The 26,667-nt window shown below is 38.6% G+C and overlaps 1 protein-coding gene across 12 annotated transcripts in view; it reads left to right on the forward strand.

The window, feature by feature from the left end:
- Positions 1–629: 629 nt before the first annotated feature.
- The window catches only part of FMR1 (fragile X messenger ribonucleoprotein 1), a 36,726-nt gene continuing 10,688 nt past the window's right edge, over positions 630–26,667 (forward strand). For 8 of the 12 annotated variants that reach the window (XM_068533096.1, XM_068533099.1, XM_068533098.1 and 5 more), the window contains exons 1-12: positions 630–911; positions 10,334–10,386; positions 13,826–13,919; positions 16,519–16,590; positions 16,864–17,012; positions 18,089–18,182; positions 18,268–18,384; positions 20,681–20,851; positions 20,949–21,027; positions 24,913–25,022; positions 25,734–25,868; positions 26,376–26,438. In XM_068533096.1, the coding sequence (XP_068389197.1) occupies positions 861–911; positions 10,334–10,386; positions 13,826–13,919; positions 16,519–16,590; positions 16,864–17,012; positions 18,089–18,182; positions 18,268–18,384; positions 20,681–20,851; positions 20,949–21,027; positions 24,913–25,022; positions 25,734–25,868; positions 26,376–26,438 (1,188 nt within the window). In that variant the 5' untranslated portion in view covers positions 630–860. The remainder of the gene's footprint in view (positions 912–10,333; positions 10,387–13,825; positions 13,920–16,518; positions 16,591–16,863; positions 17,013–18,088; positions 18,183–18,267; positions 18,385–20,680; positions 20,852–20,948; positions 21,028–24,912; positions 25,023–25,733; positions 25,869–26,375; positions 26,439–26,667) is intronic. The other 4 variants (XM_068533100.1, XM_068533103.1, XM_068533107.1 and 1 more) reach the window with 1 other exon arrangement.

Here is a 26,667-nt window from a genome sequence, read left to right on the forward strand (position 1 = left end):
GAGGTCCTGACACACTCCACTGCCCCTCCGAGGACACAGGATGCATCCACAGGACGGCCCAAAATCTCTTGGGGGAGGGCGTTACTCTCACCTTCAGCCTCTAAGGGTCACACAAGCCTGAGTCACCGCGGTTGCCACTGTCACTAGTTCAAAGTCTTCTTCAATCTAATTCTTCACCTTCATTCTTGTCCCCCACTCCACCTCCAGCTCAATTAGGCTCTGCCCCACTTAAAAAAAACAAAAAACAAAACACCTCCAACCCAAGCCAGCCCGGACGTGGATAAGTGAACACACTAGTTTGCTACGGGAGGCCCTTTCCCACGCCTCGGCTTGCCCCCGCTAAAGGAATGGGCGCTCTGGTCCTCGCCAGGCGACGCGAAGCGGCGCGACCTCGGCCACCGGCGCGACCTGTCTCCACCCTTCCCGCCTTCCCGCCCGCCGCCGAGCCCGCGTACGCCGAGCCCGCGCGCCTTACGTTCGGCCCGGCCCCCCCGGCCCGTCCCCAGCAGCGCGCAGGCGCGCGCTCCTGGGTCCGCCAGGGGAAGGAGGGGGGGGCCGAGGGGCCGAACCCTTTGGGGAAGAGGCGGCGTCGGTCATGTGACGCGGTTTCACTGTTTACACGCGGAGCGGTTGGAGCTTTCGGCCTCAGTCAGGCGCTCCGCTCCGTTTCGGTTTCACTTCCGGTGAGGGGCCGCCTCGGAGCGGGCGGTGAGCCGACGGCGAGCGCAGGCGGCGGCGGTGACTGCGGCGCCGCTGCCGGGGGGCGTGCAGCAGCGCGGCGGCAGCGGCGGCTGGGCCTCCAGCGCCCGCAGCCCACCTCTCAGGGGCGGGCTCCCGGAGCGATCAGGGCGGACGAGAAGATGGAGGAGCTGGTGGTGGAAGTGCGGGGCTCCAATGGCGCTTTCTACAAGGTACTTGGCTCCAGGGCAGGCCCCATCTTCGCCCTTCTTTCCCTCCCTTTTCTTTTTAGCCTCGGCCGGAGGCAGGCCTGGGGCCCTCTTCCCGAACGCCGCGCCCGGGGTCAGGGCGCGCTCGGCGGGATGTTGTTTGGGAGGGAGGGAAGGACCGGACTTCGGGCCTGTAGGAAGCCCCTTGAGCCCCGCTGCCTCTCCTGTATGAGGCCCCGGCGCCTGTCGGAATGAGAAGCGGGCAAGGAAAAGAGGGTGCCCTTTCGGGGGCCGAGCCCCGGCAGGGAGAGCTGGGGATGGGCGAGGGCCGACGGCAGGTAGGAGATCCGGGCGGGAAGGGCCGGTATCCGCGCTAAGTGACGGTGACGGCTTATTTCTGTTTTCTTAAATATCCTCTCCCAGTGGGATCCGGGCCTGACGTGTGGGTAGTTGCCGAGGAGCGGGGGGCGCTTCCGTCAAGCCGCCTCCTGCCTTGCAAAGACGGTTTGCGATCTCCTTTGGCTTCTCTTTTCCTGTCCAGCATTGGGACTTCGGAGAGCTCCACTGTTCTGGGCGAGCGGTGTGAAGAAAGAGTAGTAAGAAGCTGTAGTCGGTACCAAATCACAATGGCAACTGATTATTAGTGACCTTTCTTTGTGGATTTCAGAAAAGATTTTAGATTCAAAAGTTTCAGGAAGACCCAGGCATATCCGAGTAATGGTTTAAAGAAGTTGGTGATCTTGAATATTCGTGGCCCCTCCTCCCTTGTTATAAATGTGGGCAAATTCAGGAATACAGATGCTTCAGCGTCTAAAAACATTGGCAACTCTGCTACTTAAGAAAAAAAATTAACCCTCCAAAGGCCTGGATATATGCCATGAAACTTCAGGAAATTAACTAAGAGTATATCATTATTGGGGAATTTTTTTAAGTGAGTGGAAATAATTGTTCTGTGCTCCAAGGGTTTGACTATCTCCTCTGTGTAATGTTGCAGTGAACTGTATTGTTGAGGTTTTAAATAGGCATGCATGGTTTTGCTGCGGGCTTTTCTTATTTTGTTACACCATTGCAGATCTTACTAATATCTTACATTTTCAAAAGGAGGCTTAAAAATATTTTCATATGTCGGTAGTGCGTCTCTTGGTCCATACTTGCTGCAGATCTAGCAGTCTATAAGTTCTCATTTCCTCTTGAATGTCTCCTATAACTTCTGTAAGTAATGTCCCACCTTACTACAGTATCTTGGCAACAGAAGGTGCATGTAGAAGGAAGCAAGGGAATTAAATATTGCCGTTGTCCAAATGCAATGCTTAAATCTATATAGGATTACATAAACGTTTCAAACGAGGTATATAGGAAAATAAACATTGAGTTAACTATATATGTGTTTACCAATTTTATGGAGATATTTGGAGATCAATATATTTAATGAGTGAGTAAAGTATGTAAACTGTTCCATACTTTTAGCAAAATGATAAAACCTTTAGTTGTAAAAGGAGGAACAATAACCCAGCATTTATGTTCTTAACAGTCTCACCAATATAAAATTGTTTCAGTTGACTCTGCAGTCAAAATTCTGGTTGCATTTTTTTCAGTGATCCATAATTCTGCTGGTTAGTTTGTGTAGAATCGTTCTGCTTCCTAGATTGGTAGTTTTGCTCACTAGATTTGGGGCACTAACTATAATAAATATGAGCAGGGGCTAATGATTGAGCGGTATTCTAATAGATCTGTGATATTAGCTTAGATTAGATGCCACTCTTACTGTCTTTTAGTGGAGTTTGCTTGCTACAGAGGGCAAGTAGTACATCGTGGTCTTGAAGGATGTATTGTTCTGTTCGAGCAACCTGTGATTTGCTTCTGTGATTTTGCTTGCAAACTGATTGGAATATAAGAAAGGCCCTCTATCTCTGCTCTTAATCCCCCCTGTTTTTGTTTTTTAACGAAGTTGCTTAATTTGAAGGTGAATACAAGGAATGGGTTGTCCCTTAGTTCCTTCAGGGGAAGTATTAAACATGAACAAACGTGTGCAGAGAAATTGCTGTTATGTTTATTTAATTAAGGTTTTGTTTTTAAGAAAACCTCAATTGGTAGAATAATAGTTTCTATAATGAAAAAGGTTTAAATTCTTATAAGGCTCAACATTGATGTGAGTGATAAAAGTAAAGCACAAGTAAACTGAGTTATTTGTCCAGTGGGATGGGCAGAAAAGATGGGAAATAAAGATGAATAAAAAATGAACTATTATGGAGAAATGTTACATTTATGAAAAAATTAGGAACCTGGGTTCATCAGATTGATTGAAAAGGCTTAAAGAACTAAACAACTCAAACAGCTTCGGTATAATTGAATTCAGACTTTGATTTGCCTAACAGAACCACCATATTGTAAGGTACAGTTCTCCATCTTCTGAGCACATGGTCCAAATTTGCAGTATAAACTGGATAGAGTATATGCTGGGAACAGTTGGGTTTTTTCCTCTAAAAAATTAACTCAAACTTAGGATTCAGAATTACCTAAACCATGAAACCTAAACCCTAAGATTGTAACAGCTCATTTCTATTTTTCCCTCTGGTGTTTATTCTTAAAAACTCGAAAGTTGGATTTAGTAACTGTCAGAGCCACTACTTTTGTGCTTAGGTATTTCTTTGACTTAGAAAAAGTCATGTAATGAAAATTTTCTTCACATTTTCTCTGAAGTCTTCTGTACTTCAAGGAAGTAAATTGTTCAGGTCAACCACATGTTTTTTTCTTCCCAGTCTAAATAACCTTTTTAGTGTTTAGTATCTTTATGGAAGCATCAGTACTCCTCTTTTGAGTTGACCGTTTTCCAACTTCATACCCACACACTCTGAAAACCTCCAAATTATTAATTAAATGTAAAATTCAGTGGTATAATAATTGGCTTTCTGATTCCTGCCCACTATGGGAATGTGCTTCCTGAGATGACTACAATCCTGATTTTAACTGTTAACAGGTGCTGAGAGCTCTTGAGGTGCCAGGCAGGGTTCTAGGTGCTTTACCTCTCTTAATTTAATCACTCCCACAACCCTGAGGTACCATTGTTATTCCCATTTTATAGATGAGGACATAGATGTGGACATAGATGTACAGAGAGGTGAGGTAAGTGAGTTATTACTAAGTGTCAGAGCTAGTAAGGGTCAGATCTGGGCTTTGAGATCAGGTAATCTGACTTCCTGAAATGACGACATTCAGCTTAAAGAAACGAATTGGATTTGACTTCGTGCCCAGTTTTGTAAGTTTCATTGTCACTTTGTATTTGTTACTGCAACAGTGCCTTAGCATTATTCTGTAAGTATAGTTGCAAGGATGTTACCATTTTTTACCATTGATACAAAGACGTCACAAAATATTCAGCTTATGTATTAGCTTCCTTTTTATTAACTCTTGCACCTTGACACATTACACTGTAATTCTTCATATGAATGCCTATTAATGAAAGATAAAGTTAGAAATCTTTAATCCTCCTATGAAGTTTGCTTTTGTTACATTGGGAACCCATAAGAACTGAAGCATTCAAAAGTTAGAATACATACACACAGGAAAATTAATAACTCATTTACTACTATTCTCTCTGTACCTGTGTGTTGTCTTTGCGTCAAGGTGAACCAGAAAGGGTGCATTTTTCTCAGAATTTGTGGTAAATGCCCAAGTGAAGGCGAGTATTCCTAGACATGCACTGTGGTTGGAAGAATTGTTGATGAGGTTTATTGTACTTTTCCCTTCCCGTTGTTCATTCTCATATGTTGTTAGTTCCCACATTCAAAGGGTGGCAAAGCAATAACTCGCTTTATATGTGAAGCCTTGGGTTTGAATTGTGTTTTATCACATTTCATATGTCCTTATTGTCTATCTCCTACAGATTTTCTTTAGGAGGGATATTTTGCAATGCTTTTAAGTTTTCTCTAATGAGAATTATCATTGCACTACATGTGCTGTCTTCAGTGATAATGTAGTAGTTGTGTTCATTGGTGGTCAGGGGCTTACATTGAAATTTCTCTGTACAATCTAAGGTGTGAGGTGTAGTGGGAGAGTAAGAGTTCACCCAAATGGGGACGGACTTTCTTTTAGTTTCAGCAATCCCGGTGATGTAATGTTTGACTTAGACATCTCTAGTCATTACACACTTTGGTTAGTATGATTTTATGATTGCCTCTTTGGCCCAGTTGCCAGGTGGGGGATCCCATAATGATTTTTTGATTTTCTGTTTATTCCCCCTGATAAGGAGCCTGTGTCTGTCTTTTTTTTTTCCCATTTATTTATTTATTTTTGGTGTGTTGGGTCTTTGTTGCTGCACACGGGCTTTCTCTACTCTTCATTGCTGTGTGTGGGCTTCTCATTGAGGTGGCTTCTCTTGTTGGGGAGCACGGGCTCTAGGCGTGTGGGCTTCAGTAGTTGTGGCACATGGGCTCAGCAGTTGTGGTTCGTGGGCTCTAGAGTGCAGGCTCAGTAGTTGTGGTACACGGGCTTAGTTGCTCCGCGGCATATGGGATCTTCCCGGACCAGGGATCAAACCTGTGTCCCCTGCATTGACAGGCGGATTCTTAACCACCGCGCCACCAGGGAAGTCCCACTATGTCTGTCTTTAACTGCACTTTTAGCACCTTTCTCAAACCCCAAAGATTTTCATCACTTTTTTTTTCTTCTGAAAGTCTAAATAACCTTTTAGTATTTAGTATCTTTGAGAAAAACAGCCTTTTCTCTTTCCTAATTTTTAAATCTTTTTTTAAGTGTTCTTTTGTGGAGATGTAACTTTCTCAGATGCAAGAGTGTTTATGGTTCTGCATCTTTTATAAAATATGCCCCTCTCTGCTTTACCTCTCATTTATTTAGTGCCAACTGTGTGCCAGCCATCGTGCTAGGCACTAGACATGTGTGATTTCATTATTCACAACAGCTTTAGGAGGCAAGTCCAGTTCCCCTGTATCCATTCCTTACTTACACAGACAAGGCATCTGAGACCCAGAGACCGTTTCTTGGAGAGTCCCGCAGCTGTTATGTCTTAGATCCAAGATTTTGAACCTACCTCATTCACAGCAAAACTCTTAACCACTAAGTTTACTGACCCTTATAAGAGCCCTAGCTCTCATCCAGTCCCAGGCAGCTCCCTTCTTGTATTCATTCAAACCCATTCAATTGCCTTCTTTGGTAACCAACCCCTCAGGAATCCCCTGAACCTATCTTCTCATCAGCTTTGCTTGATGTAGATAGGTAGAGAGCACAACAAAACATAGTTTTCCCAATTGTTGGTGGGTGAGGTGATAGTGCTCTGGGATGGCCAGGGAAGGGAAGGGTATGAGTGTTGGGGTAAGGCAGGGGCAGGGCCGAAAAGGAGGGTTATTGGAGAAAGTATGATGAGAAGCAGAAAGATGGGACCTTTGTTGGAATTTTATCAAAAGGCCTCAGGAGTCAGAGGAGACCTTTGTCCTTGGCGAGAGAGCGAGCCAGAGGCAACCTATGAGTTTCTTTTATTCCCCTTATTACAGCAGCAACAAGAAGGTATTCCATGCCTTCTGTATTCACATAATATGCAAACAGTGGCTAAAAATGACTGGTTTGGGAACAGTCACGCCAACATCCATATACAGGTAAGCCTCATTAACTCGAGGCGGTGGCCGCCGTAAGCTGTGATGATTACTCAAACCATTTTTGACACTCTACATCTGGAATTGCTTTTAGTGTCTTTGAAAGCTTGGAAGCTTTTTTTTTGTTTTTGGTGTTTTGCTTTTTTGGTTTTTAATAGTCACAACAGTTGCAGATCTTCCTCCTTTGAAGGGACGTTTAATTTTAGGAAATAGGCAAATGTGGTGACTGAGTGTGATTAAACTGTACAATAACTTTTTGGCAAATAGAAAAAAATTAAAATACAGCAATGAAGTAATGAGACTAACTTTTAGAGTGCTTTCAAGGTGGATTTGAAAACAGTCCCCAACATTTGTGAATGTTTTAAATCAGTGCTATCCAGTGGAACTTTCTGTGATGATGGAAGTGGTCTCTACCTGTGCTGTCCTCTACAGTAGGTACTGAGCCCTGTGTGGCTTTTGAGCACTTGAAATGTGGCAAGTATGACTCAGAGACTGATTTTTAATTTTATTTAATTGTACTTAATTAAATAGATATATGTACATATGACCAGCAGCTTCTATGGTGAGCAACAGCACGGTTTTAGACAAGGGCAGTAGTATTGGAAAGGGACCTGATTTAGTGAGAACAGTTCTTCACCCAGCTGTAACAAGGTTCTCTTAGCTGACTAAAGGACTTAACATTTTCAGCATATAATATACAGTAAAGAACTAATAGTAGTTACTGCCAAGACATGCAAACATAAAATTTTAGACAAGGATGAAGACAGAGCAAAGACATTTTTCGGTAAATAAGGGATTAGGTCCTAATAGGAGTCCCACCCTCAAAAAGCAGATTGTTAATTTGGTATTCGCCATCATGTAAACACAAGGGAGAAGTTGGGGTGGGGGGGGGCGTCTGTTTTTCCTTTCTCCGTAATTTGTGGGACTTGCTTTATAAAACTAAACGTCGAATTCCTCCAACTTTAACTCAAAATCAAGCCTTTCTGTTGCTGAAGTAATAGGCAAACCCCTGATAGCACTGGGGGCATGCGCCCTTATAAAATCTAGTATATTCTAAAATGTCATGGTCAGTATTAAACTAGAGTTCTTGTAATACTCTGTAGAGAATGGGTGTGATTTAAATATGGCTAAGGAAAAATAAGCAAGATCAAAATGATAGGAAGAAAATGTGGATTTTCCCCCCACTTTAAACCAGCAACTATAAAGATACACACACATGCTTAATTTAGAAATAATAATTTAGGCATTTTGAGTACCGCAGAACACCTAGATTCCATTATAGTCCACCTTGATCTTACAAGGAAACTGTCTTCTAGCATAGCTTTGCGTTTATTCTTTTAAGCAAAATTGCAGAAGTTTGGTGTCTCTGTTTAGCTTCCATGTACAGTCAACCCTTGAACATTGGGGTTAGGGGTGCCAACCCGCCACACAGTTTGCTTCAGAAACAAAGGAATTGATAAATGACTCACCCAAAGGCAGGAAGATGAAACAGTTTGGATAGAATCAGGACTCAAACTCTAGTTCTTCGATTCCACATACTGTGATCTCTAATTGAACACAAACTTTTCCCCACACTTAGTTAATTTAAAGGTCTGTAAAATGAAAATATAGTTACTATATTAATTGGGAACAAATCTGAGTATAAGTGGATCCTCACAGTTCAAACCCATGTTGTTCAAGGGTCAACTGTAAATGTTTTCCAGGACCCTGCCTTAACTGCCATTGTTTTTCTTAGGAGCAGCTATTTAATACTTGACTGATATGTTTTAATTTGATATTTTGGGAAGTTTCAGTTTTTTAAAAATGCTTTAATCTGTGGCCTTTGAAGATGTATTTGTTTACCAAGAGATTTGCATTGCATCATGTGTTTGTTTAACACATTTGTTGGGCACCTACTATATACCAGAAATTATTCCAGTTACTGAGGATACAGAAGTTAAAGAATGGTCTTAATCCGAACTAGTTATCTTCCCAGTATCTGAAGTCATGAGGATTTACTACTGTATTTTCTTCTAAGAGTTTTATAGTTCTAGCTCTTACATTTAGGTCTCTGATGCATTTTTAGTTGATTTCTGTATATGGTATAAGGTTAGGCCAAAATTTATTCTTTTACATGTGGATATCCAGTTGTCCCAGCACCATTTGTTGAAAACCGTGTTCTTTTTCCCCACTGAATTGTCTTGGCTTCCTTGTCCACAAAGGATTTACTTCTACCACACCCCAAGCTGTTTCCCCAGGTCTAAGCCTTTGTTCCTGCTGCCCGTTAGGCCTGCTGTGCCTCCCCATCCTCCACTCCCTAAGTTGGATAGGAACCTCATCCTCTTCTGTTTGTTTGTCTTTCCTGATCAACATACTACCACCCCACCGAACACATACCTTTCCTCCGAGGCTAGGATAGGAACCCCTTAGGCAGTGATCCATGATAATAACTATTCATTGAACCCTTAATAGGTACTCTGAAGTTCAACAGCAAATAAAAGACCTATATCGCCCACCCTCAGGAAGCTTACTGTTGGTAGGAAAATGGGCAAAAGACTATAGTGGGATAAGTTTATAGTGAGGATATTCATAAGATGCTGTAAGAATGTAGAGGGTGGAATTTAACTTAGTGTTCTGGGTTTTCCCGTAGCAGCTGACATCTGAACTGAAATGTAAGAGACCAGTAGGCGATAGCTAGGTGAAAAGAGGGGAAGGACAATAGGAAAGAAGGAACAGCAGCACGTACAGAGAGGCCCAAGTAGTTTAGCACTGCTGGACCACAGCCTACAAGGATGTGAAAGCTGAAGCTTGGAGAGGTGAGCAGTGGGGCCAGGTCACAAAGGGCCTTTTTCAGGCAGAGGAGTTTGACCATAATCCTGCAGACAGGGAGAAACCACGAAAGGACAGAAACATGTACAGAACACATTGGAGTAAGAAGCTTAAATCTCTAAAGCCATTTTAAAATGAATTAAGATATAAAGCCCCTTGGGTTTCTTTATGCTTTATCCTACTCCTCTAATTGTCAAAACAAAAACAAAACCTCCTTTCCTGCACCTATTAAAAACTTAATTTTATAGAATTACGGACAGCATGCTGATTAAAGAATTCTTGATAATTAGTTAGCTGTTACTTTTGTTATGTCATTTTATAGAATTACGGACAGCATGCTGATTAAAGAATTCTTGATAATTAGTTAGCTATTACTTTTGTTATGTCCTTCTGCAGTTTATTAGCAATTGCATCATCAGATTTAAAAGATTTAAACCTCTGTACTTTATATTACTATATTTTTTTGCCAAGCGCCTGCGAGATTGAGAATTTAATTAAACTCTGGTAATTGGACTTTTTAGCGGTATTAGCAGCACATTGTTTTTAAAGAGAACTTAGTGTACTTGTGCATATATAGATTTGAGATTATATCTAGTTATTTACTATTGTATTCTCCTAAAATTGTATTAAGGAGAAAAAGATAGGTTACAACAGATCTACGCTGACTGGTATATAGCTCTGGAACAAGTTTCTTAGTTTCCAGTACTTCTAGCCTGAAGTATACCTTCAGCTTTGCATTGTAATTTTCAATTTACTTGTCTGTCTTTGTCCTATGAGATGCTGAACTCTGGAGCAATTCTTTGTGTTTTATTTTAACTAATGAGTATTCCTAGGTCCTAGCACATAGTAGGTATCTAAATATAGATGTGATTCATGAATGAGTGATCCTCACAAACTGACACACTTTCACTTGAAGCTTCATTCTGTTGTTAAACATAAAATGTTTGGTATCTCTGTAAAGTGTAACTGAAAACAAAAACGATGTTTAAGCTTAGAAGTTAATTTAACTGTGGTGGGTTTTTTTTCTTACAGGCATTTGTAAAAGATGTTCATGAAGATTCAATAACAGTGGCATTTGAAAACAAGTAAGTGTCTTGATATAATTCTAATATTCAGGTTCTTTAATATTTTATGCTAATTTTTCCTTTTACTCCTCATTTTAAAAAATTCAAGTGTAGTTTGAGTGTTTTTCAGGAATGGCTCTTCATGTTACTGACCAGGAAGTTCATGAACAACTCAGTATTAAACCAATGGAATGACTGTTCCTGCTAATGACCTCAGAGATCCCTTTTGTATAATCTTGATCCTTACATCTCAGTCCCCTTGAATGTGAAGAAAGAAACCAGATTCTTCTGTATTAGTAACTGAGGGTTTGAATAGGAATATTTGTAAACGTTAAAAGATGAAAATGAATGGATTCACGGGTACTGGGAAAGTCGATGTGAGTTTTGTAATGTTAAATCTAAAATTGACGGTTTTAGTCATCTGGTATATTTTATTGGAAATAATTGTGTTTGCCCATTTACATTTTTATCTGTTTCATATATTTATAATCATTAATAGCAGTAACTGATCTTTTCTGCTTTCTTCTGCTAGGTGAGTAAATAAAAATACTTAGAGGCCTAGGAACATTAGCTATACAAAGGCATCAGTAGTATAGATGTCAACATTTTATTGGGGGAGACAGGTCTTTTGACTAAATTTTTTTAATGCTAATAACGGCTATGTTCAGAGTAGCCATTCAAGATTCTAAAGTACGTATAAACTCCTTAACCAGAGTATAGATGTGGTCATGATCTTAGGATTTTACTGAACTCTGAAGCCTGGTCAACAGTTACAATGTTTGGCTTTTATTTACCAAGGGAAATTAATAGTGTATCAAAAGCAGATTGCAAATCTACAGAGAGAAGAAATAAATTAGTGGTTGCTTAGTGGCTGGTAGGGGATGGAGAGCCATAGCTAAAGAGTATGGGATTTCTTTCTGAAGTGACGAAAACTTTCTAAAATCGACTGGTAATGGTTGCACATATCTGTGAATATACTTAAACCCATTGGCTTGTACGTACACTTCAGTGGATGCTTATATGGTTATGTGAATTATATCTCAATAAATCTGTTAAAATACAGTATCTGACCCAGACATGCTATAATTAGAATGTTAGCAGAATCTTTTAGCTGCCAACAGGGCAAAGTACAGTTGATCCTTGAACAACATGAGTTTGAACTGCGTAGGACCACTTATATGTGGATTTTTTTCAGTAGTAAATACTACAGTAGTGCACGATCCAGGGTTGGTTAAGTTCGTGATGCAAACCACAGATACGGAGGAACTGTGGCTACGGAGAGCTGACTACAAGTTATCCGAGCATTTTTGACTGCACAGAGGGTCAGCATCCCTAACCTCCGAGTTATTCAAGGGCCAACTGTAGTTTTCTCGGATGCCTAAAACGCATTTAGGGAGACAGATAAAAGGATTTAGAGTATCCAGCCCAATTCTCAGCTCTAGACAAATAGTCTTGGTCCCAAATACAAGTTTGGATAATAGAATACCTTTCTCTGAATACACTAGATAACAGCATCACACCTCTAACAGAGGAATCTTGGATAACTTGGAGAGTAATTCTTTTCTTGTACTTGTACTCTTATCTGCTTGCTTCCATCACTAGGTAAACACTGTTTCCCATAAAGGGAGAGTTATCTTTATTTGCTACTCTTTTAGTTTCTCCTATAGTCCTTAATCTAAGGTATTAAGCAAACACTTATTTCCTCTATGCATTCAAGAATGTATCTGTATTTGTTTATACAGTGATAGATCAGTTCTCATTTGTTTTCAATCAGATTTCTACTATAAACTTAAAATTATTCTTTCTATGGACCTCCTAATTGTCTCCTGTACCGTAGCTGTGTACAAGTTTCTCTTCTAGCTGTCATCCTGGGAATTTGAAATTGATCAACTTTTTCTTTGTGTTTGTGTAGTATGTATGAGATTCAACACTGGATTTGAGCATGTCACCAGGATTTGATAGATCCCTATCGAAGTAGTACTTTCCTTGCGTTTCCTTTTTGTTTTTCTGGTTTTTTAAAACAAACAAAAAACAAACCTGATGTTTTGTAAAACTTCAGACTATATTTACCGTTTCTTTCCTTTCAATCATAAAGAAACTCCTATAATACCACATTATTTTAGATGCTTTCTTTTTGCCTTCCATATTTCGCATTTTTTGAATAAAGAATTTGATTCTTATCTCTATACTTAAGACAAAATAATTCTTTGGAATGAAGAAACTTTATTATTATATGCTTTACAAATCAAATTTAGCAATGAATCTTTAACATGTTAAGTAACTGATTTCAGTAAGTATATTAAAAAGTTTTTCTGAAGTAAAGACTTTTTTTTTTTTTTTTGGCCGCGTTGCACAGCTTGCGGGATCTTAGTTCCCTGACCAGGGATTGAACCCAGGGCCCTGGCAGTGAGAGCACCGAGTCCTAACCACTGGACCACAAGGGAATTCCCTAAAGACAATTTTTTTTAAGTTTCAGAGTTTTCAAGGGTGTATAATAATGCAGAAAAGGGGTTCAGTGTAATATAGGCCCTAATCATATTTCCACAAATGCTGCCTTACCTACCCTGCTATCTTATATAATAGCTCTTCTTTAAAAAAAAAAAAAAAAAAAGCACTTTTCTCAATAGGATTTTACTTAGAGAGCCCTTTAGCAGAAAACCCAGAAATGACTGCTCTAGCAGTTGAATCCTCCAGTGTTTTTGCAAAGTTTATCTTTTAATATTCTATATCATTGTAGATATAAAAGAATAATTTGGTGTTTTTCAAAATTGTTCCACATAACTTTAAATTAAAAAACATAGGCAACTTACTGAACTCCTGTAGGCTGTCTCCATCGGGTTTCTGTGGTTTAGGAGACCCCACCAGGCCAGTGCGTGCTGGCACGTCATACTGATCAGCAGCCAGCTATCCATGGCAAGAACTGACCACCTCGTGGGATCTAAAATTTAAAGGGGGAAAAGTGAGTTGTGAATTGCTAATGTGCTGACTGCCCCATTTTGCTTGGGAATTAGCGGGCATTTAGGACCAGTTTCTGTGGTCATCGGAATGTGGTTACAATTCCTTTGCAAGTGGAAGTATGGTGATGACATTACTAACACTTACTGATACTAACGTATTTCAGCATCAAAGGAAATTGCTATTGTGGCCCTAAGTTTAGAACTCTTAGAGGTTGAAATTATTGGAAGAAAGACTTGTTTGGAAAATTGTAATGTTGATCTATTGTGTTTAGAGAAATATTCCAAATAGAACTACAAGGCTGCTGTGCTGCATGCAGAGTTTGTTGAAATGTATCTATATTGCCATTATGCCTCACTCAGCAAAACACTGACAGTTTTAAAGCATTTGCTTCTTTAAACTAGAAAACCAAAGGGTCACACTTAACCAAAAGCTGATGGCAGCATGGCCATTGTTTCCATTAAACCAAAAGGCATGTTAAATAATTGCATTTGCTTATTTGCAGCTGGCAGCCAGAGAGGCAGATTCCATTCCATGATGTGAGATTCCCACCACCTGTAGGTTATAATAAAGATATAAATGAAAGCGATGAAGTTGAGGTAAGTTTCCCCTGCCGTCAAGTTATTAAGCACTGAAGAAGGGGGAGCATGTAATTTGCCTGTGCCTTTTGTATTCCTTGTCTTTAACACTTTTCAATCTGCATTGAGAATTATAGCTCTGATGCATATGTGCTTTTGATTGCGCCATCTTAATAATGATTGGAAATAATACATTACTGATGCTTAAGTGTGGCTGCCTGAGCAGCACTCAGGGTGCAGCTTTGAAAGTCACCACTGATTTCCTTTGCCCACTAGTATTTCTTTTCCCCCTTCCCTCATTCTCTGAATCTTTTGTTTGAATAATATATTGTTAGTTTACAACTGTGTCCCCATTTTAAGGAAACTGGGTTAGGAAAAAATCATTCCGTAACGATAGAGCAGCATCCTAGGCTTTCTTTAAGTAGCAGAAAATCCTCCTGGGATGTTTGTAAAAACTCACCTGCGAATTTTAGTATATACACATACAGGTAAAACATCTTTTCACAGGAGATGCTATGAACCAACTGCTTATGTGCCATTGATGTCTGACCAAAAAGTGCTATGGAGATGTAGCACATTGACAAAAACATTGTATTTGTGATTTCTCTAGCCACTGAAAATTGTTGTGGCACTTAAGGCACTTGGAGTCTGCTTTATGTTGTAGTTGGTCTATGTAGTATCCTTTTCTTCCTCCCCCTTCATGTACTCCATTTTAAGCTTCTTCTCTTCTCCACGATGCCTTGTTAACAGTTGCAATTTCATGAGCATTTGTGGTATGATGGAAGCAGCTAAGAATCCATTTGTACAGGTCAGGTAAGGTGTACTAGGTCCTTGAATTCTTATTTCCTGTGCTAGGTACAGATGGTCAGCGAAACAGAAGAGGCCCCAGCCTTGACAAGGTCACATTCTAGTGAGGATAGCTAATATTATGGCAGTTGTAAGTCCTAGGAAGAAAAAAAGAGGATGAAAGGTGATGTAGGGGCAGGAGTGCTATTTTAGAGAGTGCTCGGAGAAGGTCTCTGGATGTCCAGGCCTGTGTTCTTTTCTCTACAGCTTTATAGTGGAAATAGAATAAAGTGCTATTTATTTACCAAAAATGTACTCAGTACTTACTAGGTGAAAGGAACTGGGCTTGGTTTTGTGACGGATCCCAGTAGGGAGCACAAACAGTGTCTGTACTTGAGGACCTTTAGCTGTTCACTTCCCCAGGAGACTACGAGCTTTCTGAAGTCAAGGACCAGGACTTTTGGTCTGTCTGTATCAGAAGGCCTCATTATAGTGTCTGGATGGATAAAGGGGACTGTTTTTTCTTTTTTTCCCTCTCAACTGAGTCACATGCCAGGTGGTAACCAGTGAGATGCTGTTGCTACAGTGACCTCACTAACTGAGGTTGTCGCTCTAGCTAGAGCAGAGCTGAAAGGAATTGATGGTCGCAAGAGAGAAATGTAGGTTAAATCAAGTTGTACTGAGTCACTGTATTGTATAACCATTAACTTAGGTCTTTTGGTCTGTCTGTACCACGAACGCTCATAATAGTGATGAATAGAGGGGACTTTTTTCCCAACTTAGTCACACAACAGATGGGAACCAATGAACCACAGTTGCCAGGATGACCTCATTGTGTTACATAACAATTAACAAATAACTGAGGTTATTCCTCTGGCTAGAGCAGAGGTGAGAGGAAGTGTTGGGGGCAAGAGGGAAAGGAGGTTGAGTTAAGTTGTATTTCATCACTGTGTTGTGTTAACAGTTAACTTCAGTAGTAAAACGGAGACGAGAGTTGGAGCCTTGAGTTGCTGGTCTTCTCTCCTATCCTCTCCTCCCCATCCTCCTTGTCCTCCCTGTGTTGTCTTTCTACTTCTGAGTATTTCTGTCTCTCTCTCCATGTGTCTCTTTTCCTATTAACCTTGATTTGCTAGTGTCTTCACAAAAGGTTCCATGCTGCACATCATAAGTGAACTGTGAAGTGGTCGCCAGAGAGGTCAGTTTAGAAGAACTGATCCACAGTGTGTGAGAGCAGGAACGTGGTATCCAGAGGATTGCCAGCGTGGAGTTGTCCATTTTAGTGGAGAGGGGACAGGAGACCAGAGAGTGACCAAGGATCTGTCTGTTTAGTTCCCAGGATACATGAATGCCAGGTGATATCTTTAGTGGGCTGAGTAGTCAGAGGCCTTACCCATTCAGTGACCATGCAGCCAGGAAGTAGGCCAGGGTCAGTAACTTCCAATTTGTTATTTGCTTATTAGAGTAAAACAAAAACAAATCTGTCTTTACATTTTTTAGATACATTTTCATAGCTCACAAAGTACCCAAGGAAAGTATGCCCAGGTTTATGAATGGTCAGCTTTTCTTGAGCATTCATATTCAGATTACTGATTATTACTGAGGCAGCATAGAGAAACAGGAAAGCACTTTTTACAGGACTCTCCCAGGTAATCAGGTAGTTTCTGAGTGTGTGTCTATGTCTAGAAGTAGGGGTGCAATCTGGCTTAAAGTCTGCAGCTTATGGGTTTGAAAGACACCTAAGGTCATTTTAAGAAATTTTCCTTGATGTCTGATAATTTATAGATTTCTGAATGATGTTAATCATGAAATATTCTATGTTGTAATTTTTGTGTAGGTTTATTCCAGAGCAAATGAAAAAGAGCCTTGCTGTTGGTGGTTAGCTAAAGTGAGGATGATAAAGGGTGAGGTAGGAAAATGCCTATTTAAATTTTTTTTCTTATGCTATTTCCCTTTTCTAAAGCCAGGTATACTACATTTCAGTCTGGATTTCTATTTGAAAGTAATATCTAACTTGAGCATTTTATTTAAATGTTTACATGTTCAGTTTACTTCATGTGTTTGTTAGTTGATCAAATAGTTTTTTTTCCTCTAGAGCATTCAAAAACAACTGAATAGGTATAGCTTCTTGTTCTTACTTCAAACGCTGTGACCAGGAATGACTTTCATTTATTTCTCACAGTTTTATGTGATAGAATATGCAGCATGTGATGCTACATACAATGAAATTGTCACAATTGAACGTTTACGATCAGTTAATCCCAACAAACCTGCCACAAAAGATACTTTCCATAAAATCAAACTGGACGTGCCAGAAGACTTACGACAAATGTAAGTTGGTATGCAAGAAAGGCTGAGAACTTAGAGGTGCTATGCAATTAATTTAAAAGAATATAAGTTTTCAAATAATAGAAATCAATTTTTAAATTCAGTGAACTTTGGCAAAAATGGTTTGCAAAAGTAGTGAAAAAAACATGTTTAGCTTTTTCCAGTTATATAATCAAGCCAACATTCCACTTGTTTAAACTTACTTGGTTACATACATGGCTAATGTACATTTGTTTTCTAAAATACACATTGTTCATAGAATTTTAAGATTTTGAAACTGGTTAATACAGATATTCTGTCCTAAGTCACAAATCAATTTCTAGGCAATGGAGATTTGTCCAGGTTTTTTCCCTTTTAGTTAGTATTTTCAGATAAATATGTAACAAGTAGAGCTTAAAGAAGCTTCAAAAGGTCATCTCTCTTACAATCCTTGATCTGAAGTAATGCTTAAAGACCTTTTAGAGAAGAAATTCCTTTTTAAAGATTTCATCAAGGGCGTATATTAAGTTTGATTTGGACATGTCACACTTTAGATAAACAGTAACTTGTATTTCACAATACATAGAAATCCTGCTTCTTGATTATAGAGATTGCATATGTATGTTTGTGCCTTCTGATTCTTATACATTTCCTTCTCTCCCTTAAATTGGTCAGCACTTTCTCTTTAGAAAAGAAACAGCAAAACAAAATTGGGTATCCTGTAGCTATCCCCAAAAGTGTTCAGCAGTTGACTCAAGAAAATTAGTGACCTACCGTATGTAACTGAAATCAGGAAGCCTGCAGAGGAGAGTGGTTCCCCTAAAGATGTCACCTCTGGTCATCTAAGACCACCAGTAATCCCCTAAGAACATAACTGGTTTTTTCCTTTCTCTGTAATCTCATATGCTTGATTGGCCTGAGTATATCAGAGATGTACAGCAAAGGAACTAAACGGTTAAATGGATATAGCGTATTTTGCATAAATCAAGTTTAATATGAATCTACAATTCTACTAAGTGCAAATGTCTCTGCGTATATTTGTACCAGTAGTTGGTAATCAGTCATCTGAACTTCACAGTGGATATTGGTTTTATTTCTAGGTGTGCCAAAGAATCGGCACATAAGGACTTTAAAAAGGCAGTTGGTGCCTTTTCTGTAACTTATGATGCAGAAAACTATCAGCTTGTCATTTTGGTGAGTGTGTTTGAGTTGTCTATTTTGGTGTATTTCATTTAGGGCATTTGCTTTGATAATAATGGTGTTGATTTATATCCTTTAGTCTATCAATGAAGTCACCTCAAAGCGCGCACACATGCTGATTGACATGCACTTTCGGAGTCTGCGCACTAAGCTGTCTCTGATACTGAGAAATGAAGAAGCCAGTAAGCAGCTAGAGGTATGTGGCTTTCCCTAGGGATGGTTGTAAGATTATCTAGAAATAACTGTGTGTTTACAAAACTTGAATATGGGCAGCTTGTCCTTTATTTATTGTTTCTTAGCAATTCCTTATATTCTATATTTTGAAAAATTAAATTGTGCAATGCATAATCATACTAAAATTTTCATGCCTGAGGTTTCAGAATTAAGCAGCAGTTTATGTATGCTAAGGAACTTCTGGCCAACTCACTTTTTACTAGAAGTTCATCAAAGCTGCTAATAAAATGAAGCAATGCTTCTTCCATATAACATGTTATCATTAAAGTACTAGAGAGTATTTAAATATCTAATCATATTCCTTTCATTATGTATGTTTATCTCTGTTTAAAAGGGTATAGAACTTCTTCATTCTAATTGGTTGTCACTCTTTAAAACTCCTGTCTTCAGATTCCTGCCAGAGGCTATTTCCCTAACTTACTATTTCGTCTCTTAAGGTGCATTTTATCTACTTTTATTAATCCTCCAATAATTTCCATCACCATACATTTATTTTCATTGATAACTATTTAGTACTTCCATCCATTACCATAGAAACTAAATGGATTTTAGTTTATTGTGCCAACTCAGGTATATTATTGTCAGATTCCAGAGTTCCTCATCATTATTCATTTCGCTAGAGGGAAAACACCATGCAGTTGAAATAGTAAAGAAAAAAAAGGAGTTCCAAACTGCATTTTAAGAGAAAAGGTGACTACTACTAAAGGCTGTATTCTTGTAAAACCCTGTGAAACGTGCCACCTTCCAACTTAATATGTGATCGCTGAACTCTTAGCAGGAGAGGAGACATTCATATCTCCTTTTGCTACTTTGTTTTCCTTACGGCCATATGGAGGTCTATTTAATTGGTTTTTACTCTCATTCTTTCTCGATGTCCCTGTGTTCACAAGTTTGTGGTTTCTTTAGTGATTCTCTCATAGCTTTTAGGCCAGAACAGCCTCCTTACTTTCATTGTGAGTATTGTGGAAATATACTCATTTACCTCTTCTTAAACATCTAATTCTTCTTAAATGATCTGTTATCATACCTTTGGCTTATCATTTATCAGTGAATTATCAATTGAAAAGAATGAACCAGGTGAATGAACCAGGACTCAAAAAACATGACCTCTTGAAAAGTCCTAGGAATATTTGATACATTTTGTTGCTCTAATCTACAAAAAAGGATTTTATACTTTTAAAATTGTTTATAGTAGTTACACTCATTCATTCAAATTATCAGGTATGTTGAATAATGAGAAACTAGCATGCATGCCTATCTTTTCTCACTACTAATATTAAAGAGATCCACATATTCAGATACGAAATTTCCATTTTTCAACATGAGCCACTAATATGTTTGGTTTTCATTAATGGCATGCTAGAACTAAACATTAAATTTTGATAATACTATCTAAAGAGAGTGATTATCCACAAGTTTGAGGTGTCAGTATAACCTAGTTCAGTCATCACTGAATATTTTGAAAGAATTCATCTTACTTGTGGATCCAGATCACAAGGTCTTACAGACTCTGATCTCATTTTAGGTTGCAGGCACATATGTAAGATAAGCTGTAAATCTTTGATACTCTGTGATCATTCAATTTAATTACTATACCAAAATTTTTATGATTCCTTTACTCAGGTTAGGGGTGGGGGTGGGAGGGTGTCCTTTTAATGTCATCACTTCATCAGAGGACTATCTAGACCCACGGTATCTAGTGATAAGTTATGTAAATGGCACTGTTTCTAGAAAAAAAAATGTATACACACACACACACACCGATATCCTTTAATAAAATGAGATGAAACACAACATTGTAAAGCAACCATACTCCAATAAAAATGAATTAAAAAATGAAATGAGTACAATTTTCTGTAAAGATGGTATTTAAATTTTTTTTTTTACTTAATTAATATTGAGTCTGTCAGACCCAGTGAGCTGGTTTTTATTTGGGAACATTTGATCTGCTTCTTAAGTATTACATTGATGTCATTGGTTAACTAAGGCAGCCTTGCAAATAGGTTTTCAAAAGTTACCTTGGAAAATTGTCAACAAGCCCTTTCCTGTTAACAAAAATATATCAAATGGCATAGACCTTTAGTGACCTAAAAAGTACTTACGCTGTGCGAAATATTTTCTTAAACCTGTTAGTTTCTAAGTGAAACTGATTTATAGGTCCCTGATATACAGGGTCAAGATAATTTACATGGCTGACCTAAATACAGTTGTCTTAATAGTCGATAAAGCATACTAATCAGATGTGTGTTTCTCTTCAGAGTTCAAGGCAACTTGCCTCAAGGTTTCACGAACAGTTTATCGTACGAGAAGATCTGATGGGTCTAGCTATTGGTACTCATGGTGCTAATATTCAGCAAGCTAGAAAGGTACCTGGGGTCACTGCCATCGATCTAGATGAAGATACCTGCACATTTCATATTTATGGGGAGGTAAATATTTTACTAAATAGTGTCTTTCTAAAATAAAAAATAGTATTTCAGCTGGCTCATCTTTTGTTGATTTAAATCTTTTCCCCATTTTTATTAGGATCAGGATGCAGTGAAAAAGGCTCGAAGCTTTCTGGAATTTGCTGAAGATGTCATACAAGTTCCAAGGAACTTAGTAGGTGAGTCGGCAATTGCTTTTGACACACACTACAAAAACAAAAGTTAGGTAAACAGTTTATTTATACCGATAGAATTCCATTTTCACTCACTTGGGGAGTCATTTAGCTGAAGCTTAATCTTTGAAATAGTCTATTACTACAGTGTACAAAAACTATTTGGTAAATACACTCAAAGATTACATTTTCAGAAGGTGTGCAAAGGATACTGCTTTGCTAGTTCAAACCTACTGGTTCCTGGAAGGATAAATTTTGCACAGCCTCATCACTATATGTATTTATATCTTAAATATGTTTTTTTCAAAATTAATAACATTTGGGGGCTTTGTATAATTTGGAGTAGACTGGTATTTGATCTCTCTAATGGGGCTATAAAATGATAGCACTCTTCATTATCTCAGAGTTGAAGATCTGAGTATAGGTTACTTAAATCTGATAAGTTCCAAAGCTAGAAGTAATTCCGAATGTCTCTAAGGCTTTCTGCAACATCAACTGTAATTCTTCATTTTGACTTGAGTTGTTTCATGACCATCACCAATCATGAGTACCAGCAAATATATAGGAACTCTTCACCAGTGCCCTTAAAAGGTGCAGTTATCTTTAGTAGAACATATCAACAAAGTGCAGTTTTATCAAGAATACTATGTATGTTTTAAATTTATAAATAAAATTGGGACACACTGCCTATACATTTAAAAAAATTTTTTAACTTGATATCATGACTGATTATAAAAGGTAATGGATGCCCTTTGGAATGTTTAAAGAAGGAGAAGATAAGGACTTCCTATGCATTTTTTTCCACATACTTTCAGTTCTACTTAGCCTGCTCTTTTTGTCAGCATAGAATTATAAACATCTTCCTATGCCATTAAAAAACACTTGGAATAGTATTTTTCTCCCAAAGACAATTAGTTTGAAGATGAAGTATAAAAGACTAGTGAAATAATGCAGAATTATCTTCTCAACTATATACTACAGACAACTGAAGAGCATGACTGTGTAACGTTATTGAGGTAACTTGCACACCAGTTGTGTGTATGGGAAATGTGTGATTAGCACCATCCTGGTTACCTCAGGATAAGTGGGGCTGTGAATGATATTTACTTTCCTCTTATTTACAGTTTGTCAAGCAATTGCATACATTTTATAGTTAGAAAAGTTATTTTAAATTTAGAAATTCTTAGAAAATATAACTATTAGACAGTTTTTTCAAAAATTACTGAATAAAAACTAATGTGTCAGATTCACGAAAGTTCATTTTGGAGATGGCTTGATGATAGGGAAAGGTCTTGGGTGTAGGTGTTGGCTCCAGATTTCAGCTCTACTTCACTTTTTGGTCGCTATTTGGCCTTGGGCAACTGACTTAGCCTCCTTGAGTCTACTTTCCTCACCTCTGAAACAAACGTGATCATAGTGTCTACCGTATAGGATTGTGATAATTAAATAGGAAGATATAGATAGATAGTTATAGATAAAGATATAATTACATAAGCTCTGGATATAGTAGGGGACTCTGTAAATGTTAGTTCTCTTTCCTTCCCCTATTCAAAACAATTCCAGTTCGGTAGAGCAGAATTATAGTAAACTGTCAGTTGGGAATTGGAAATAACTACGCAATGTAGAATTGGATTATTTGCTATTAAAAGTAGATTCTACCTGTGGTCTTACCTGAAGAGAAGAGGATCCCAGCAGTGACCTTTCACCAGAAAGCCTGATTTTCATTTTGTTCCTACCTAGTAAAATAAGACAGTTCTGTTTTAGAGGCTGTCTCCTCCAGCACTGGGAATGTTGGGAGTTTTCAGAAAGCGTTTTTGTATAAAATTTGGCAAGGCAGATCTATAGGGAGATGTCTAGTCAGTATTGTATGAGTTTTCAAGTCCCACAATATGACTTATGATCTCTCTTATTTCCCACAAACTCTCTTTGGTACGTACACTGATTTATCTTTCTTTTCTAAAAATTTGCTTGTTCTTCACCCACTTTGACAGTGACTTGGTCTAATAAGTGTTATAGACATAAAGAAAAAAACCGTGGGAAGACTCTCTCCTCCCTCCACCCCTTTTCATTTGAAGGGAAGAAGAGCTGAAATAATTGACAGAAAGACCTAAATCAGGAGTCCTGATTTAGTGGTGTCAGTTCTTTTCCCTGGCCACTGACCAGTCAAAAGAGGTTATGGGGGTGAGTGAGGCTGGCACACACAGCAAGAGTGCCAAGGCTATGCTGATTAGAAGAACCACAAGGTCGTGCTTTGACAGGGCTTTCCCTGCATTCTTATTTAGGATTGGCTCAGCAAATTTTCGATTCCAGTTTTTTTCCCCCATCCCTACCTCAGGTGAAATGGTGGGGGAGGCACATGATGGGCGTGGCCAGTGCTGGGTGCTTTAAGAACCTTGGGAGAGCCCTTGGAATCAGATGTAATTCACATGTAGAGCTGTAGAATCAGTTGTTCTTAATATTTGTAATGTCTTGCTTTACACTAATGCATAATGATGGCTGTGAAGGCAGTCATTTCCCAGTTAAGTATATGATTAAATTTTATAAAATGAGAGAGAGAATCAAGCGCCCGTTCATTACTGGTATTTGAAGTCTTTGGAGTTTTAACACATGATACTGATAAAACTTAATCTTGAACTGGTTTTAAGCTTTTTCATTGTGGTTTTAAGTTAAAAGTGTGATTTCTTAATCTTTTGCTCTGACTAATCCCTTTACCTTTTAACATACTAATATAATTTGTGAGTAATGCACAAGAGTAGTAGTCCGCTAACACATTGGCCTGAAGAATGTGTACTTTTAGATGTACGTATAGCTGCTTAAGCCACTTTTAAACTTAGAGTACCTTTTATAAATATGCCATATAAAATTCTAAAAATATTTGCCATGGGCAAAGAAGCAGATTTAAATCAGGTACAGATAGAATCGAAATTGTCAAAGAAAGAAGCGAATGTATTTTCTATTATCTGTCCTTTTCCTTAATTCCTTTTATAGAACTTTGCAGAAAGAACGATACATGCCACTATACCTGAACATTTAAAATATGCCCTTTTGTGCCAAATAAGAGCCTATCTTTGAACTGCCTTAAAAATTCAAAGTTACCCGTATCAGTTCACAAGTATTATCAGTTCACAAGTATTAATCAACTCTAATACCTGACCAAAGGAGTTTGAACAATGATGACCTCATAAAATGGAAAGCCAGTTTGACTCTGTCTTTTTGAAAAGAGTCTCTGTTTTGGTTTTGAGATAGACAGACAGACAGACAGATACGGAGGAAGAAAGAAAGAAAGAATTGAAATTAGGGCTTCCCTGGTGGCGCAGTGGTTGGGGGTCTGCCTGCCAATGCAGGGGACACGGGTTCAAGCCCTGGTCTGGGAGGATCCCACGTGCTGCGGAGCAGCTGGGCCCGTGGGCCACAGCTGCTGAGCCTGCGCGTCTGGAGCCTGTGCTCCGCAACGGGAGAGGCCGCGATAGTGAGGGGCCCGCGCACCGCGATGAAGAGTGGCCCCCACTTGCCGCAACTGGAGAAAGCCCTCGCATAGAAACGAAGGCCCAACACAGCCGAAGTAAATAAATAAATTAAATAAATAAATAAAAATTAAAAAAAAAAAAAAGGTGCTGGCATTACTTCCATCAAAGGGCAGCCTCCCCAGACCCCAGCTGAGCCTTCTGAAGGCCCCAGCCATGGGCAGTGGGGAGTCAGACAGGAGCCTGCAATAGGGGAGTGCAGGAATTCCAAGAGCTCCCCTCCTCCATAAAAAAAAAAAAAAAAAATTGAAATTATATGAAATTTTATACGTATATATAAAATGTGATAGTTTATGGTGGGGTGTGCTTACTGGTTTGAGGTATGTGTTTTTAAAACCAAACATGAATTATTCATTTCTTACCTTAGGCAAAGTAATAGGAAAAAATGGAAAACTGATTCAGGAGATTGTGGACAAGTCAGGAGTTGTGAGGGTGAGAATTGAAGCTGAAAATGAGAAAAATGTTCCACAAGAAGAGGTATGTTTCTAGTGCGTATGTTTCTGGTTTCTCTAATAAAAGTAAAAGTCTTTTATTGTCTTATTTGACATAGTAACTTAGAGGCCTCCAATATGCACATAATGTGAATGTAAAAATTCTATCAGGCATGCCAGTTAATTGCAGTTGTAGATAACGGCCTCTGTTTATTCTCTAATGCTGTGATTGTGGATTAGTCACTTTAACCCCTTTAAGCCTTATTTCTTGATCTTCAACATGAGTAATCACAAATGTAAAAAAAAAAAATGTCTGAAGCACTCTTCACATATTACTTAATGTTCCTGACAGAGACAAAATTGGGACACTAGTTAGGTTTTCTGGCTTTCATCCTTTGGCTTTTTCACTTTGTATGTCTGCTTATTTTGTGTGCTTTACATTTTTTAAAGTATTTGGGGTGGGGGGGTAAGGGTGTGCTCGTCTGTACAATGGTACTGTTTAAAATAAAATCCTTTCAAATTGCCATAATTTTCGTATATTTCATAGTCTTTTGTCAAGGTTCTTTTAGCTGAAGTGAAGTTAAATCTTTGTGCGTTTTTACTGCATAATGTTTGCATTCTGTAAGTTTGTTTACCAAGACTGTTTATAATAGTTTCTGTTCTTAAAAATATGATCATTGATACAATAATGGAGCTAAATAAAGTCTTAAAAATTGGTCCTTTTTTTTCTCTTTTGTGTTTTGTGTTTTTCACCAAGGAAATTATGCCACCAAATTCCCTACCTTCCAGTAACTCAAGGGTTGGACCTACTCCTTCAGAAGAAAAAAAGCATATAGATGTAAAGGAAAACAGCACTCATTTTTCTCAGCCTAACAGCACAAAAGTCCAGAGGGTAAGAAATAATTGTCACTTTGAATTATACTAGAAGTAATTTCTTCAACCCAAATGTCACAGTTGGTGTTTTGGGTATTTTCTGTGGTTAGGCTCATAAGGCTACTCATGCTGTATTTGTTTCAAATCTGATTGCCAGCTTATGAGATATTACAAACCAAAGTGATAACTACTTTTCAGCTTATTCACAGTGACAAATCTTATGCTGTAAACATAAAATACAGGGTTGCATTTAGTGGTCACATTTTTCTTTTGAGGGTGGACTTTTATTTTTTCATGCTGTAGCTCTTGAAATTTTACAGATTGTAGTAGCTCAAAATGTACCCTCTGTTAGATACGTAAGTTACTACTTAAAACCGTATTTTTAAAACTTGACTTTCAACATTTGAACTAACCTAATTGTTTAGAAATGGATTTAGAAGTCCTACAGTGAAAGTCCTGCGTTCAGGCTTCTGTGTATCGTTTGTTATAGTTAATGACATCACTTGCATTCCTTATACTGCTTTAGGTTTTAGTGGTTTCATCAACTGTAGCAGGGGAATCCCAGAAACCTGAACTCAAGGCTTGGCAGGTAGGAAAACATTCCTTGAAAAATACATTTTAATTTTATATTTGAATGTTTATTCCCCTGGTTAAGAAAGACTACAAATGATCGTCAGAGTTGGGGGATGTGGAGGAGTGTCTGTGGGTTCGTGGACCCATTGCCCTGGGAAAAAGCTCATATTCCTTCCTGCTGCTTATAAGGCCTTTCTTTCACAGTCCCCTGACCAATATCATCTCTTACCACTCCTCTCCCTTGT

The sequence above is a fragment of the Eschrichtius robustus genome, chromosome X, assembly GCF_028021215.1.
Source record: "Eschrichtius robustus isolate mEscRob2 chromosome X, mEscRob2.pri, whole genome shotgun sequence".
NCBI lineage: Eukaryota > Metazoa > Chordata > Mammalia > Artiodactyla > Eschrichtiidae > Eschrichtius > Eschrichtius robustus.